This window comes from Psammomys obesus, unplaced genomic scaffold (assembly GCF_907164565.1).
Source record: "Psammomys obesus unplaced genomic scaffold, mPsaObe1.curated_primary_1811, whole genome shotgun sequence".
NCBI lineage: Eukaryota > Metazoa > Chordata > Mammalia > Rodentia > Muridae > Psammomys > Psammomys obesus.
Genome location: NW_026585587.1, coordinates 5821851 through 5840088, shown reverse-complemented (window position 1 = coordinate 5840088; position 18238 = coordinate 5821851). Strand labels below are relative to the sequence as shown.

General features: G+C 41.9%; 1 protein-coding gene across 1 annotated transcript in view; it reads right to left on the bottom strand.

The window, feature by feature from the left end:
- Lin9 (lin-9 DREAM MuvB core complex component) overlaps window positions 1–17991 on the bottom strand; it is a 42042-nt gene extending 24051 nt beyond the window's left edge. The window contains exons 1-5 of the mRNA XM_055609142.1: window positions 17913–17991; window positions 11096–11128; window positions 8684–8778; window positions 7715–7819; window positions 399–532 (exon numbers count right to left, since the gene is read on the bottom strand). Coding sequence (XP_055465117.1) covers window positions 399–532; window positions 7715–7819; window positions 8684–8778; window positions 11096–11128; window positions 17913–17991 — 446 coding nt within the window. The remainder of the gene's footprint in view (window positions 1–398; window positions 533–7714; window positions 7820–8683; window positions 8779–11095; window positions 11129–17912) is intronic.
- Between the last annotated feature and the right edge of the window lie 247 nt (window positions 17992–18238).

Below are 18238 nucleotides of genomic sequence, written 5' to 3'. Positions count from 1 at the left end.
GGGTTATCTCTAAGTCTTTTGCCTGCTCTGAGGACTCTTTCCCTGTCTATAACTCTTGTGCCTGCTCTTGGAACCTTTTTCTTCCTGTGGGTTGTCTCCCCAAGCCTTGATATGAGGGTTTGTGTCTAGTCTTATTGTAATTTGTTATGCCGTGCTCAGTTGATGTCCCTGGGAGGCCAGCTCTTTTCTGAAGGGAAATGGAAGAGGGGTGGAGCTGGGGAAGAAGGAAAGTAGGTAGAAGAAGAGGGAGGGGAAATTGTGGTCAGGATATATTATATGAAAGAAGAATAAAAAATAAAAAAGCGAAGTAGATTTACAGAAGAGATGACAGCTCATAACATTTGAAAATGTTAATTTTCTGCTCAAGCAATAGTAATGATAAGAGCAAGGATACATACTTGTCTATATTTGAATAAAACCACTCATATATGCACCATTTATGTGCTTTGGGAAGTTTGAGTAGGTTCCGTAATCGAAAACCAATCTTCTGTGATGCTTTCTTATCTGGTGTTGACATTGTTGCTGTAAATTTCTACATTAAAAAAAAAAAAAGGAATTACAGTGTCATTAGATAAAAATGAACATTTACAATACTTAATGAACTTATTAAAAATTAGGGCATATTTAAGTACTCAAAAGAGTCAATAATATTCAACATGGAATTTGTTACCTAACAAACCTCCTGATTATTAACAAAGTCAAAACCTCAGTTTGGCAATGTGGCGTAACATGTAAAGACATTCACTGCTAAGCCTAATGACCTGAGATCATGAGTCATCACATGGTAGAAGGAGAAAGCTGAACAACTTGTGAGAACAAGCTGTACACGGACACACACACATACACACGTTTGGGGATGGTCTGGTGCTATATATTCAAATGCTAAATACTGGCTGCCAAGACCTGATTGCTATCAAGATGAGCACATTCTCACGTACTCCAAATGATGTTGTATAAACCTTGCTCCCCAATTTAAAGTTGGTTGATTAATAAAATTAGCAAGGAGCCTGTAACTAGGCAGAAGAGAAGGAGGGGGACCTTAGATTCCTGAGCTTGGGGTCAGATGAGGACCATGGGGAGAAGAAGATGTAGCAGGAGAAAAGGAAGCTGGTGAGAAAGAAGTCACCATAGAGCAAGTAAGAACCATGACCACACGGAGATGAAGGCTGGCCTGATGGAACAGAAGCAGCTGAAGCAGGAACAATTATGCCAAGGAACCTGGGATGCATAGTTGGGAAATAGCAAAATAACTCAGAGGGTTGCTATCTACCTAGTTATTGTGCCTTAAAGCTTTTAAAATCCAAAAGGTCTGTCTTAATTATTTGGGAACTAGCTAGGGGAGAAAAGCCCTCAAGAGTCTAATATCTGTTTCTAACACACACACACACACACACACACATACACAAAATGTTATTTTTTTAAAAAAGTCAAATCCTCAACTTTTATATTCTTTTTCATTTTGTTTTGTTTTTATTTTTCCAGGTAGTTTTTCTGTGTAGCCTTGGCTGTCCTGGATTCGCTTTGGCCACAAACTCAAAGAGATCCATCTGCCTCTGCCTCCCTGGGTATCAAGTTTGATATTCTGAAAAGGAAGTGAATTATTGTCTCCACTCTGTTTGAACTATGATATAATTTCAGTTTAAGTACGAAAAAAAAAAAAAAAAGACCCAAGTCTTTTTTCTAGATTTTTGAGTCAGAAAACATCAGTAAGAACTCTATGTGTTTGGAGTACAGTTCAGTGTTAGCATTGGGATAGAGTTCTATCCCTACCAACAAACAAACAACAACAAAAATCATCAAAACACTACTGAAAAGATCAAGAGAGAGAACATGCATGCACATGCAAGCACTCAGTAGGTCCATACAGAGTCAGTATAAAATAACCAAGTCTGTCAAGTACAGTCAGAGCACACTGTTCTTACACAGCACGACTAGGCATGGTAGTATATGCCTGCAAGTCCAGCACCTAGGCAGAGCCAAGAGGACTGACTAAAGTTTAATGCCAACACTGCCTCCACAAGCAGGAGATGGGGAGTGGGGGGAAAGCAGCAGTCAAGCACCAACAGAACATTAAAAAAACAAAAACAGGCACACAAAAAAGCCAAGTGGTGGTGGCACATGCCTGTAATCCCAGCACTTGGGAGGTAGAGGCAGGCAGATCTCTCAGTTTGAGGCCAGCCTGGTCTACACAGTGAGTTCAAGAACAGCCATGGCTACTCAGAGAAACCCTATCTTGAAAAACCAAAAAAAAATAAAAAATAAAATCAACACAACACAGTAGAATTCATGGTAGAAATGCCAAAATTAGGAAGCTATTAATGTAATCCATGATTACTAATAAAGCAAAGTAGTGTCATCGCCTTCACTGACAGTAATGATGTCTGAACAATAATCACTAAAAAGAAAACAAAGCTAGGTAAGTGTATGGGGTTGCATGAGTCAAGGCCAGACTGCTCAACACAGTGAGTTCCAAGCCAGCCAGGGTTACACAGTGATACCCTGTCTGACAGAAAAAAACAAAACAACAACAAAACCCCCACAACTCTTAACAAAATGGAAAGAGAAGATCAATCAAATGACTCCTGGGGGAAAAAAGGCAACTATTAAACAGCAGTGCTACTATCAAACCACAGCACTTATAAAATTCAGTCTTTGCATGCGTGTATGCTTGCATGCATGGTGGCCAGAGATCAGGTTCTTCCTCTACAGCTCCCCACTTTTAGAGGCAGGGTCTCTCACTGAACCCAGAGCCCCACTGGCTAACTGGCTGGCCAGGCATGCATTGCCATGCCCAGGCTTTTAGGTAGGTGCTGGTGGTCAGAACTCAGGTCCTCACGCGTATCTGACATGCACTTTACACACTGAACCATCTCTTCACTCCTCTCCCCCCATTTTAATTTGAGTCTTAGTCTTCAATTTTAACCCTAACCATTATCAGACAAGAAAAGCGACAGCAAGATGGTTCACTGGGTAAAGAAACCTGTTGCCAAGTCTCACAATTGGAGTCCAACCCTAGGGCTCACATGGTGAAGAACCTATTCATGCAAGTTGTTCTCTGATTACCACACAAGCAGTATGACGCGCGCACACACACACATGCACGCACACAAACACCCCCCCCATAGATAGATAAGTAGGTAGGTAAAAAAATATTTAAGTAGCTCTGGCTGTCCTGGCACTCACTACGCAGACAAGACTCAAACTCGAGAGACCTGCCTGTCTCTGCCTCTCAAGCCCTGGGATTAAGGTGTGCGCCACCACACCTGCTAAGGGTTTTGTTTTGTTTTGTTTTGCCAGTAACAATACCATACACCACAAACTTATAAAAAGAAAAAAAATGCCACAATAATAAATTATCTATTTCTATAAACACATATTTAAAGTTCTGTTTTGAACCGTTTCCAAGACTTGGTCCTGGCTGGCCCTGGCCTTGTGGGCAATCCTTCTGCCTGTGCCTCCTAAGACCTTGGGTAGGAGGCATTCAATATGTAAACCTGTTACTTTCTTAACTTTATCTCTCTCTCTTTCTCTCTCTCTCTCTCTCTCTCTCCTCTCCCTCCCTCTCTCTTTAGCCTTGGCTGTCCTGGACTCACTTTGTAGACCAGACTGGCCTCGAACTCAGAGTTCTGCCTGCCTCTGCCTCCCAGAGTGCTAAGATTACAGGCGTGCACCACCACGCATGGCTAATTTTCTAACTTCTAAAGTTACACTTACTTACTTATCATGTGCAGGAAGGGCACACATGCAGAGCTCACCGTGAGGGTGCTGGTTCCACCATGTCAGTCCTGAGGACTGATCAGGGAGTCAGGGTTGGCAGCAGGTGCCTTACGTGCCCAGCCATGTCACCAGCTCCAACACATGAAGTTTTAAGTTTTTTGTTTTTTTCTTAAAGGATAATCAAACTAATCACAGTGTCTCCCTAACTGGATGAGAAAAGGGAAATAGTGAATTAAGGTCAAAGTAGATTTTTCATTGTACATATTTTTGTGTGGGTGAAAGGGTCTCAATATGTAACTATGGCTAATCTAAATTTGCTATGTAGACAAGCCTGGCCTTCAACACAAGGAAATCGACTTGGCTCTCTCCCAGGTGCTGACATTAAAGACATGTGCCCCACACTACTATAAACTATTTTAGAAAAACTGTGTATCTACAGACTAGTTACAAAGACAGTACAGAGTTTCCAAACATTCTCCATCCTGCTTTCTGAAGTGAGAGCAACTTAGGGAACCAGGACGTATTTGTCAAAATCACTACGGTGCAATACTCATAGACTTTGTTTGGATTTCACTCAGTTTTTTATTTACATTCTTTTGTTTTCTAGAATTTAAGATAAAACACTGTATTTAGGAAGTTTACTTTTTCTGGGCTTGGTGGTGCATGCCTGTAATCCCAAAATTAGGGGAGGCAGAGGATGGCCTGGTCTACAAAGCAAATACAGGACAGCCAAGGAACAGTGTCTCAAAAAAACCAAAAGTTAAACTTTTAATTATTTTTTAAGAGAGAGAAGAACAGTAATCTCTATAGCTCTGGGTGGCCTTGAACCTGAAGCAATGTTCCTACTTCAGCCTTCCTAGTGTTGTAATTACAGGTACACGGCACCATGCTAACCTTAAAAATTGATTTTTTAATGTAAAAATAAAAATATTTCAAAGGCTATTTATTTGTTTGTATTGTACCTGTGCATGTGATGTATATGGCAGTGTGGGCATGTTCCATTTCAGTAGTCCGTTCTTTCCTTCCAATACGGGATCCAGGGATTTGAACCCAGGTCACTAGGCTTATGTGGCAGGCACTTTTATCTGCTGAGTCATCTCACTAGCCTAAAAATACTCTAATCATAAAAATTGCTATTTCTTTCTGTTTTGTTTTTGCAGACAGGGTTTTTCTGTGTAGCCCTGGCTATCCTGGAACTTGCTCTGTAAACCAAGGTGTCCTCAAACTCAAGAGATCCAACTCTGTCTGTCTCCCGAGTGCTGGGATCAACAGTGTAAGCCACCGTGCCTAGCTAGTGCTGTTTCTTTCAACAGAGTTAGTTACATCAATTTTTAAATAGAATAATGATTATTTTATATATGTATCTATAAAATACATCTTATATGTACTTCTAATAATATATATAATGAAAATATATAAAGATTTCTTTGATTGTGGAAAAAAACATTCAAACTGCTAGAGGAAATATAAATTATTATAAATCTACATACAGATTAGATAGCATGCTCTAAGTTTTAAATGTAAATACTTTTGTTGTATCAGTTTACTTCTAAGGCTTTATTCCAAAATCAGGAGCAACAAAAATGTTATAAACTTGTGATGATGAGCAAAAATTATGCACATTTTACAAACCACTAACGTATATACTTTTGTTTTATGTTCTTATACTGCTGGGGATCCAACCCTGGGTCTTAGGCAGACCATGCAAGAGCCCTACCATTTAGCTATGCCCCCAGACCTTTAAAATGTACCCTTTAATTAGGTAAATGTATAGCATGTGGATTATGCATCAGCAAAGCTGCTTATTTAAAATAATAACATTTGTTCTTAAGAAAGCAAGACACTGGAGACAGATTGCCTACCATTTAAGTATCAGCCTTCACTTACTAGCTCTGTGACCTTGAGCAAGATAATTTAACTTCTCCATATCTGTTCCTTCATCTGCAAAATGGGGAGTAATATAATAGTAATCTATTTCATGAAGATTGTTGAAAATTAAATCAAAGTAATACACATGAAATGCCTAGGATATCATCTGATACATGGTAAATAATAAATGTCGGCTCTTTAATAATTCTTCAGCTGTGGATTGAGTTCTTTAAGTAAACATATAGACAGGTTCGGCTTGGTGACAGAGCACTAGTCTAGGATATGCAAAGTCCTGGGTTCAATTCTTAGCAGCAGGGAAAAAAAAAAAAAGGCAAAAACTGGCCCAAACAACAACCAAACAGACAAAAATGAAGATTTAGAGGCTGTGATTAAAGGGGGGAAGAATAAGCTACATCACATATATAACACTGATAAAGTAGGGCTGTTAGGGGGCTGGAGAGATGGTCAGCAGTTGAAAGCACTTGCTGCTCTTACAGAGGAACCAGGTTTGAGTTCCAGTACCCACGCGGCAGCTCACAGCTGTCTCTAACTCCAGTTCTAGGGGATCCAGACATACACACAGGCAAAATGCTCATGCATAAAATAATAAAATAAAGTTAATTAAAACAAAACATGACAAAACAAAAACTAGGTCAGGACTAAGGAAGAAAAACGTGGGTGCAAACACTTTTCACGTATTTGATGCTGCCGCCTTTATCTGTCCTGTGTTCTTTGCTCTAACTGTTTAGAAGCAGAAGATTCTGTAAATCAGTCCTGGGAGCTGTGCCTGGAAAGCAGGCATGGTTAGAGCTGGGTCAGGACAGCTCTAGTCATAAACTCCTCCAGACTATTATAGTAACCCAGGTCTGCCAAAGCCTAATAACTGGTAACCAGGTTTTAAATCCATTTGACATTGTGTCTAGCACCTACCAAATCAACACACTGCATTTTACTTTTCATGAAATACAGTGTTTTATTTGCTCATCAGGTATTTATGTACATTTGTCCTTGATGTTTTAGAAGTCCAGATGCATTTTGTTGTTTCTATGGAAGATGGTATTTTATCACAATCACCATAAAGAAGTTGAACATGGTGATGTTCACCTGGAATCCCAGCACTTGGGGAGTCTCAAGAGAGGAAGAGCGAGTCCAAGGCCAGCCTAGGCTACACACTAAATTCTGAGCCAACCAAACTAGAGCAACCTGGTGTTGAAACTCAGGAGATTTTTGGTAGGGTATATTGCAGGATCATGCCTTTATTTGATAAATAAATCACCTCTACTCTAATTCACTGTATTGAAAATCTTATATAATGCTTTAGGGAAAACAATGAAAGCATCATAAGAAGTTGTATCAGAAGTTATAAAGTTGGTCTGAGAAAAACCACATTGTTAAACGTCATATTTTCTTACCTAAGTTTCACTCCTTTATTACATGCCCACATGATTTTAAAGTTTTTAAGTTATGCTTTCTTCTGTGCGTGTATATGTGTGTGTGTGTGCGCACACACACATGTGCCACGGCACACATGCGGTGGCTAGAGACAAGCTGCAGGCGTCAGCTGTCTTCTACCGATGAGTCCAGGTACAGAGCTCAGGTTATCTGGCTTGGTGGCAAGAGTCTTTACTCTGAGCAGCTCACAGGCCAAAACTTTTTGAAAAGTGTCAAAAATAAAGATAACTGTAACAAAATAAAGTAACCCAGGGGTAGAGTGCCTGCCTGGCACATGTGGCACCAAAAGTGTCTGATCCCCAGCACCACTCCTCAAATAAAAAATACAAAAAGAAATCCTATTTTATACCATATTGTTTCCTCCTCTGGATAGTCTTCATCTTGATAAAGTTAAACATTTCCTCTCACTTATTTTCATATGAAATTCAAAGTTGAATACATATACCAAGCCATTTTACTTAATGCCCACTGCCTTCATGCTTACAGAATCATGGCTGGCCTCCTGTCTAGTTAATGTCAATCATCAAACACTGAATTTTCTTGGTTAGCAAAAATAATTGCTGGCAGCAATCCTGACTTAAAGAATGCTGTTCAAAATATAAGAGTAACTATGAACTTTATCACACTGCACGGTCATTCACACCCTCCACAAGAAATGAACACAATACACACACACCTGTGGCATCATCGCAACCCTCTGGGTTCTTTTAGGTGACTTTGTAGTTATTTGTCTGTCATCTTCATCAGAAAAGAGTCGACTTCTTTTTGAATTTCTGAAAGGCTATGACAGAATTTTTTAATTTAATGAATGTTTCTCATTTTTGCTCTAAAATGCAAATTATATCTGAAAAATACAGCTAGATTATCAGCGGTATAGAACTATAAGTGAATAATGCAAAGCCAAATATAAACATCTTAAATTAGCAAAGTGTTTAAACAGATATTTCTGCAATGATAATCAGCCTAGAACTAGAACCCACATTTCGGTAGCACACTGGCAGCCTTGCATGGTGAAGATAGGAAAATGTGTTCTGGAAATTCCAGTTCAAATTATGCTGGTTAATATGAAGTGGTTATTACATGATGTCTGCTGCTAGGGTTGGGCTAGACAAGGACACTGAACCACTAGAGAAAAGTATGCCTAAATGGCTTTAGTCTTCTACTAGATCTCATGTCAAAAGTTTACCAAATTTCTAACTGTAAATAAAAACCCATGCTATATATGAGATAACTGATAATTAACCTTTAGAAGTAAAAACATGCAAGTATCAAAAGTATAAAATACTACCCCAGCACTCCGGAGCCAGTGGCAGAGGCAGGCAGATCTCTGTGAGTGAGAGACCAATCTGATCTGAGTTCCAGGCCAGCCAGGGTTGCACAGTGAGACTGCAAAAAAATAGTAGTAAAAAAAAGTGTGTGTATGTGTGTGCATGTGTGTATTACAAACGCTTAATGGTGACCAGATATTCCTGTTACAGACAATTTACCTAAGGAAGATCAAATACTGCTCAATGACATGCTAAAATGAAAAATACCTATAGTTGGGGGAAAAATCTTATAAAAAAAACTTTTGTATGTGCACGTATACACCACAACTATACAATTAAGCGAGAATTTGGCTAGTGTACAGGAGAGCTCTCCTTACCATTTCTACAGCAGGGCCCGCATTCCTGCCTTTCCAAACAGGAGTTTTCTGTAAAGAACTGTACTTTTCATTCCATGTGTTAGACAAACTTCCCTCTGTAATGAATAATTAATATCGATAAAATTTAAGGTTAGCACACACGCTTTATACCACGAATACTAACCTTTTAGTTGTAGTAGTAAACATGACCTATACATTAATGTGAAAAAGTTATAATGCGACTGTAATGATTTTACACAACAGCAAAATCCCCTGCCCCCCACCCCCCTCCAGAGAGACGGCTTAGGGGAAAAGCACTTGCAGAGAGAACCTGATTTCAATCCCTGGAGCCCCCGGTGCAAGGAGGCAATTGACTCCTGAAAGCTGAGCTCCACTGCAGCACGCATCCACACTCACAGACCCACTCATCCAACACGTGTGATGTGCATGGGTGTTCGTCTGCCCATCCATCTGTGTACCACATGAATGCCTGGCACCTGCAGCGGTCAGAAGAAGCCGACAGACCCTCTGCAACAGGAGTTACCGTTGAGCTGCCACTTAGGCGCTGGGAACTGAGCCGGGGTCCTCTGAAGTGCGGCCAGTGCTCCTGACCTCTGTGCCATCTCTCCAGTCCCACAGTTACATTTTTTAAAAATTAAAAACAAAACAAAAAAACCTGACCTGTGTTTTTTGTCTACTCTTTTAATAAAACAATAAAGCAATACATCTTAAAAGTACTACATTTCTATCTGAAACATACAGGTTTTGTTTTGGCTTTAGGTTTTTAATAATTCTTCCATTCTGATAAGAATGAGTTCATATTTTTTTTGTAAAACTCTAAATGAAAGCAGGACGATGGAAAATAAAAAAAGAAAAACCTTCTAATCCTGAATTTAGAAGAGATGACAGTTCTGTCTCTGTTTTCTGAGACAGGATCTCGGTGTGTTCCCCTGGGTGGTCTGGGATTCGTTATGGAGGCTGTCCTTGAACCTGGAGCAATCCTTTTGCATCCATGCTTCCCAAGTGCTCAGACCGTAGCGTGTGCTACACACCCAACTGGCTAAAGAACATTTCTAAATGATTGCTGCTTTAATATGTGAAGCACAACATGGGAAAGTTAGTATAGAATGGTGTGGTGTTGTGGCACATTCCTATACCAGACTGAGCTCAAAGTCATAGCAATCCTCCTGCCTTAGCCTCCAAAACAGCTGGGATTATAGGCATGAGCTACCATGCTTGGCTGTTTTTCTTAATTCAAAGAAATTTCTTTGGAGTTTTGCAAAATCCAAAAACAGTCCTATAGATTAAATGATTAGACATAAGAAATAAAGAAAAATGAGTTTAATTTTTTTTAAAAATCATGTTTAAATGAAGACATATGTTTAAATATAGATACAATAAAACTGAGATTAACATATATATACAGGAAAGTCGTTATTTTTCTATGCTTGCTTACCAGCATTCTCTAATTTTTTTCTCTTAAGAAATATTTTAGTGGGAGCAGGTGTGGTGGTATTCTATAATCCTAACACTTCCGCCTAAGACAGAAGGCTTAGTGGTTCAAAACTACATAGGGATCTTAAGGCCACCCAGTCTACATGAGATCCTGTTTCAAAAGATGAACTAATTAAGAAGCCAGATACTTCAGTGCATTCTTATAATCTTAGTACCTGGGAGGCAGAAGAAGGAAGATTACCCAAGTTTGAGGCCAGTCTGGTCTATATACTGAACTTCAGGCCAGTCAGTACTATATAGTGAGACCCTGTTTCAAAAAACAAACCAACAAAAATAAATAAAAACAACCCCACAAAAATGTAAGTCAGGTGAAGGCTGAGGCAGGAAGAGTTCCTCGAGGCCCAGGCTGCCACCACCACCTCCTCTTTTTTCAGAAAAATCCCACTCTTACAGTTCAGAGAATATGCAATATTCTTAAAAGACAATTCTTTAAAAAAATAAAATCAACACTGATGTAAGCTCAGCCCAGGTTCTTGACTGCTCAGAATGCTTTTAAAGTAGTGACACTGAACTGAGAGCTTAGGCAAGCATGCTACAGCTGCGTCCCAACTCTAGCTCTGGTTCAGATATTCTTTAAATGGGGCACAGTGACTTTAAACAGGAGGCAGAGGCAGGTGGGTCTCTGAGAGTTCTAGGCCAGCCTGGTCTATACAGTGAGTTTCAAGCCATCTCAAAAAACAAACAAAAAAGAAGATATTCTTTAATTAATAATTTTAGGGAATTAAAATTTTTGGAAAAAATTTCTTAATTACTAGCAAATATAGATCCATTTTCCTCTAAAAGCATATGAATTTAAAATTATCAGCTAAAAATCAATACTGACAAGATACAATGAGTCATATATAACAGAAGAAAAAGAAAACATATATTCAAATTGTGATACATATCTATCGAGAAGTGCATAATTCTTATTCTTACCTTTTAAACTGACAAGGGCTTTTGCTGAAGAGCCTGAAATTTAAAATAAAACAAATCAGCTGGGTGTGGTGGTGTGTATCTTTAAAGGCAGATCTCTGAGTCCCAGGCCACCCTGGTCTACATAGTGAGTTCCAGGCCAGCCAAAGCTACATAGCAAGACCCTGTCTCAAAAAAACTACAACAAGAAAACTACACCAAATCAATAGATATTTCATAATCAAGGTTAGAGGAGGAGAACTTGGTTTGTGTACAAACGCTGAGTCTGACATGGTGGTAGATATACAAAAGTAAGAAGCAGCGCAGTGGCCGTGTCTGTGTCCAGCACAGAAAAACAGAGAACTACCACGGTTCAAGACAAACCTGAGCTCTATGGGGAGGCCTCAGACAGCCTGGCCTTGTCTGGGAAAGAAAAGAAATAAGTAGCCTGGTGTGCAAGTAAGGACTGCTGAGAGTTGGCAGGCCTGTGGAAGTTGTGAAAGCAGCTGGAAATCATTCTAAAAGAGAAAAATGCAGAAAAAGAAGAAAAGAATGAGTCAGGACATAAGTAATTTTGCATCCTCACTCAAAAGTACTCTAGCACCGGAGGAAAAGAGAAAGAAAACTCATGTTATTAGAACAAAAATCAGAAGAGGTAGTAGAATAAACATGATCCAAAGACTGTAAGAGCCGAAAATAAGTCCCTTGAAAGCCTAGAACGTACAATACTTAAAAGATGCTGAACGCCCAAGGAGAGCTAGTGTAAATATGGGAGTCACTAGACAAAGTTATGAGAGAAAAACCAGGGAGCTTCTACACTCAGAGTCTATCATTAATAAAGCTCTGTAGGGGTCACGGCAGGCAGCCCACTGTGAGAGACACAGAGCCACAGGGTTTGCTGACAGCGAGGGGCAGGTCTAGGAGAAGTAGAGGTGGGAGACTCAACAGGGAAAAGAGTTTCTTCAAGTTTGAAGTTGAGGCCAGAAAATCATGGGTAAAGGAGTAGGGGGAGAGAACCATAAAATTTTGCTAAAAGGGCTGGGGATACAGCTGATTTGAGTATTTGTCTATTATGTTCAATCACTAGTGACACAAACAAATAAAAATTCTACTAGCAAGCTTCAAATAAAATATATCTGCATGGTAGTTCCTGCTCAGGGAAAAGAGACTCCACAGCAAGGAAAATACTCCAAAGACCCTGGGCTTCTGTTCCAGTTAGGGGGCAAAGAAACAAGTATAAGCCAGGTGATGATGAGCTGTGGAAAAAGTGAAGCAGGATGACAGAGAAGAGTGTGGGAGGAAAGACTATTTTTATGTAAGGCACTCATGAATTAGCTTCTCTGAAAGGCCATTTGAACGGGGTTCTGAGGAAGAGGTAGAAGTCACAAGGGCACCCATCCATCAGAAAGGTGGGAATCAGACCTTGAGGATTCTAATTTCCTACCTTTAACTCCTTTTACTTTCTTTTGAGAGGCTGTACAGCAATAACAGGAAGGATAGCTCTGTAGCTAAGAGTGTGCACTGCTCTTGCAAGGAACCAACTGACTCCGGCTCCAGGGGCATTTGAAGCCTCTTGGCCTAAGCGCACCTACACTCGTGAACATACCATACATAAAATTAAAAATAAATCCTTTAAGAAGAGAGCATAGGTTCTAGAACATGGAGGCTGCCTATCTGTTAAATCTTGGCTCTGCCACTTACTTGCTACATTATTGTCCACAAACTACCTCAGTGCTCTGTGCTGCTGCTTCTTCATGTGTAGAAGGAGAGCAGACAATAGATATAAATAAAAGTACTTAGAGCAATGTATACCACACACGGCTAATTTTCGGATGGGCTCACATTACATCAACTGACCCACTTACCCATCAGTTTAAAAACACGAATTTTACAGGCAGGTGAATGTGGTTAAATTAGAATTCTGCACCAACCAGTTCCATTTATTCAACATTCAAACAGTATTTACTGAATGCTTGCCATAAGCAGTTTTAGAGCTGAGGTCACCACCAAAAGCCTCCACTCAGAGAATTATTCTAGTGGAAAAAGACATGCAACAAATAACTACATAAAACAGTAAGTATACTTCATGACAGATAGTATAAAAAACATAAACAGGAGTTAGGTAAAGCTTCCAAGGAAATAACAGCTGAAAAGAACTAGCCATAAAATCAGGAAGAAAGCCTCATTCCCCACCACAAAAGCAAAAGGTCACAACACAGTCCAGGCAGAAGAAGGCTTGCCAAAAAAAAAAAGAAAAAAAGCCCTGAGAAATTAGTTTAGACTGGATATCTGATGGGGAAAATGGCCACTGTTGTGTGTGTGTGCGCGCGCGCGCGCGCGCGCGCGCGCGTGCGTGTGCGCATGCATGCCCATACATGTGCATAGAAAGAGAGTAGAAAGATGAAAGCAGGGGCTCTGCTTAGGGGTGGGAGTGCAGGTAGATTCCTAGCTATTTCTGAATTACTCTGACAGGAATACCTGACTAGACAACTTAAGAGTTGAGAAGATTTGTTTTGTTCAGGGTTTCAAAGGGTTCGTTCACTTCATCATAATATGGAAGGTATGGAAAAGCAGAGAATCGACGTGATAGCCAGGAAGACGAGAAAAGGAAATAAGGAAGACACCAGGGTAACACAAAACTACCAAGGGCAGACCCCACTGACCTACTTTCTCCAACGAGGCCCACCTCCTTCCTTTCACCACCTCCAACAACACTGTCATATGAACGCATGTACTCGGTCAGAGCCTCCTGATCTTATCGTCTGTCAGGTATGCTCGAAGGAATGATCTCCTAGGTCTGTCTTAATCCAATCAAGCTATCAAAATTAATCATCGCTGTGGGCAGGAGGAAAAACTTAAGTGGCTCTACTATGGCAGGCTGCTAACCAAATAATCACACCAGAAAATGTGTAACTGCAAACGCGACAGTCCTAAGAAGTTACATAGTGGTATGGACACACGTCAAGAAGACTTACTTGTCACAGAGGATGGAAAATAACCACAGACCCTTAAATTGGGGAACTGAGAGATAATGGGTTAAGTGGACCTTCTGCTCTTTCAGAGGACTGGAGTTTGGTTCCTTGCACCCATGCTGGGTGGCTCACAAACACCTGTAACTCCATCTCTAGGGGCACCCAAACAACAAACTAAACATACTTTTAAAATCTCAATATGTTATTTTAAAGAGTAAGAAGTTAACTGGAAGTGAGGAGAGAGGAGAGCAGCCTAGAGAACAGCATATGCAAGGACCCTGAGGAAAAGGGAGCTTGGTATCACAGGGAATGAAAACAGTCCAATTAACTCTGAGACAAAATGGGAGGAGGGGGGCTGGAGATCAGAGGTTAAGAGCACTGGTTGTTCTTCCAAAGGTCAATTCCCAGTCACAACAATCTATAATGAGATCTGGTGCCCCCATCTGGCCTGCAGGCACACATGCAGGCAAAACACTGTATAAATAATAAATAAATAGAATGAGAGGGGAGGTGTAAATGGGGAAGTTGAGCAGCCAGGAAATACAGGGTCTTAGAGCTAGCTACTAAAAGGTTTTAAACAGGGGAAGGCTGGGAATGATGGCACATCCCTGCAACCCTGGCAATCAAGAAGAAGCAGGAGGGTTGCTGCAAGTTCACGATCAGTGTGGTCTAGAAATCAAGAGACCTGCCTCCAGGATTGAAACACAAGAGAACAAGAGGAAGACATTTCTGCTCTGAAAGGAAGGAGTAGGTTACTGAAATGGAGACCACCTAGGCTAGGTGACAGTAAAAAGAAAGAACTAAGACACGTACAGAAGGTAAGTTCAGGACTGAGTAAATGCTTGAATCCGGGAAGTTGGAGGAATGGGCCAAAGATAACCATGCTTCTGCTCAGTCACAGGGACACACACTGTAACCATTCATCAGGACAGGCTACTGGAAGTACCTATGTGCCAGGGTGGAATTCTGAGATAAAATTTCAGTTTCTTAAATCTGATGATCCCTTTGCAACATCTCAGAGGAGATGTAAAATAGCAAGAGCTCAAGAACAGGAGCTTAGAGCAAAGATTTTTCTCACATGTGAAAATCATGTACTGAAATAAAGATCAAATGAGCACAATGCAAAAACTGGGTAAATATATATGTATATTTATATAAGTATACACACACAAATATATATATATGTATATATATATATATATTTACACTTGGTCACAGTTAAGTACTCAGGAAATGATAGCTTTTATTACTGATGTTACAGGGCTATTAGCTAATATACTACATAACTCCCTTAACTAAACTGAGGGAAAAAAATTAGTGTTTTTCATATCAAACTGAAATTAGTTTCCCTTTCCAATATCATGCTTTATTTTAACTAATAATATTATTCCAAATTCAGTTCCATTTTAGCCAAATCTTTAAGTATATTTGTGTCACTGTGTAACAAATCAAATATGCAATCCCTGCTTTTGACAAAGCTATATTTTAGCTAAAACACACATACACCTCCCCCAACCAAAGTACCAGAGACATTACACAGTAATATAAACAATTAAGTTATACATAGTTCAACAGTGTAGTTGACATCTGAACCTCATAAATATAAACCCCAAGTCTCAGTTGAGGTTCCTATTGGATGAATCTAGCTGATGTCAAGTTGACATAAAGTAAGCCCTCACACTAGGATAGGCACAGTACCCATCCAGTCCTCTGACCTCACTCCTTTTAGATCACTGTCTTAGGGTTTCTATTCCTGTGAAAAGACACCTTGACCACAGCAACACTTATAACGGAAAACATTTAACAAAGAACAACTGTAAGAATTTTTTTTCCTAAAGGTATGTTCACAGACACACCTACAGGTTCCATACTAGTCTCCTAAGTATTTCTCGATCCACTCAGACTATCAAAATTAACCTTGACTGCCGGCATCAGGAGAAAGCGTCAACAACTCTGCTCTGGTGGGCTGCTGACCAAATGTGGAAGGGCAAGTGCGACAATCTGGAGAAGTTACACAATCACACAGTGGTACGGAAACATACTCATCACAGAGGATGAAAAAACCTTACCGGACAGCCCAGGCTGGCTTCCAACTGAGAGCTATCCTTTTGTCTCGGCAAACGTGTGAGGTTAACACACACGCCCGTCACTGTGCCCATCCTAGAAAAATTTCTTCAGGTGGCAGGTGACAAGATTCTGCTCGTTAGGATTATCTTTATTTGCAAGCATCCTAAAATAATCATCAACCATATTCTCCAGACAAGAATAAACTCATGGATGGTCTACAGATATGGCCTATCAATGCAGTAATCACCAACTACTAAAATAAAAGTCAAGATTAAATAAATAAAAAAAAACAAACCAGCACCTCAGCCGTTCTAGCCGCATGTGACTGGTGGCTACCCTCTGCACACTAGAAAAGTGAACATGGCCATCATTGAGAAAGACTTAGCACTGGCCTAAACCAAAGTCAAGGCACAAACACTTCGAATACAGGTCTTCATCAGCTTGGCAACCTGAACTTTTTGACTTAACTATATATTAAGGAATACATGACCTCAAAGAAAATATAATTAAAAGATCTTGAATCTCTCCTTTAAAGATACATTTGCTTTGTGCACAGATACATTTAACACAGATTGAGCTTTTTCTTGGCTTTTTGAGACAGTTTTTCTGTCCTGACTTCCTGTTAGGGAACCCCAAACAGTTAAAAAACAAAACACTTCTATGTTATAAAAAATAACACAGTTGTTCTAAATACAGACTGTTCAGTTTTGGATTTTGTTTGCTTGTTTGTTTTTTCCAAGACAGGACTTCATCTGTGTAGCACTGGCTGTCCTGAAACTCTGTAGACCAGGCTGCCCTCTAACTTCGAGACCCACCTGCCTCTTCCTACCGAGTGCTGAGATTGACGGTGTACCACCACACCCGCCAATCCTTTGCCGTATGCTCTGACCAAGTGCTACAAATTCATACCACACAGTGTGTGTCGATTCAAGACCATCTGTAATTAAAATATGTCTTTTAATAGTTTGTGCAATGTGAGAATAACAAAACTGTTCCCTGTCCTTAAGTTGCAGAATCGGTGCTTTGACTGTCTGCGTACAGGTGAACATCCTGCCTTAGAGGTTGAGTGAGTAAAGGTTAGGTGAGGCAATGCACAGGAGTGGGTGTCAGGCAGAGGTAACATACATGTATGCCGCGGTGCTCACATCCATGTGCAAAGACACCCCAGATTCTTAAGACACATCCACTCAGAAGGAAGTCTGGGAATGGAGCTACCTCAAACACGGTATCCACGCTGGGTCATCTCCGGAAAGGTCCACGGCCACCTGTAGTCCCAGGGGAAGGGGCCAACCCTGTGTGACACGGAAGGAAACACTTCCAGGATGGACACGGGGGTGGGGGGAGCGATCCCAAGTGCTGAAGCCGGAGCTGTCATGGGATCGGATCAGAGGCCCGGGCGCGAGGAGGGGCTGCGTCCCGGGGGGCCAGCCCGAACCCTCCCGGCCCCCGGCCGGAGAGTTACGTAACCGGGCGGGCGCCGGGGACAGCGCCCGCAGCCGGGGGCCGCCGTTCGCCCACCTCGGCCGGGGAGCGCCGTGGCTCCGACGGAGCAGCCGCCGGCTCCGCCAGGACGGGCTGGACTCCCGGGCTTTCGGTTTCCGGCGCTGGCGCTCACACAAGCCCAGGAACAGACACACAGACACCATAACAAAGGCGGCGGCGCGGCGGCAGCGCCGGAGTCCGAAGAGCGGGGACCGCGGTGGGCCGGCAGGCATCCCACCTGCCCCGCAACCGGACCCGGCCGGGGCGACCTCGGGACAGGCGACCGGCGGGAAGGAGGGCTGCTCCGAGACGCTACTTACTCTCGTCAGGCAACTGGTCGAGCTCCGCCATCTTGAACGAGCCGCGCCGCTTTTTCAAAGGCTGCCCGCCCCGGTGCATTGTGGGGCGGAGACTGTCTGCGAGGGAGGTTCGAATGAGGAGCTCGCGGCCCGCGGCGCCTGCTCCCGCCAGGCCGCCCGGCTCCGCCCGAGCCTGCCGGGAGGGGGCCTCCGGGGCCTCGCCTCCACCCCGGGCCCGGCCCGGAGGAGGGCAGGGGAGGCCGCGCCGAGAGGCCCGGGAGGGCCGAGCCCGGGGGGCGCGGCGCCGGCCCCGATGCGCCCGCCCGCCCGCGCCGCCCCCCTCGCCC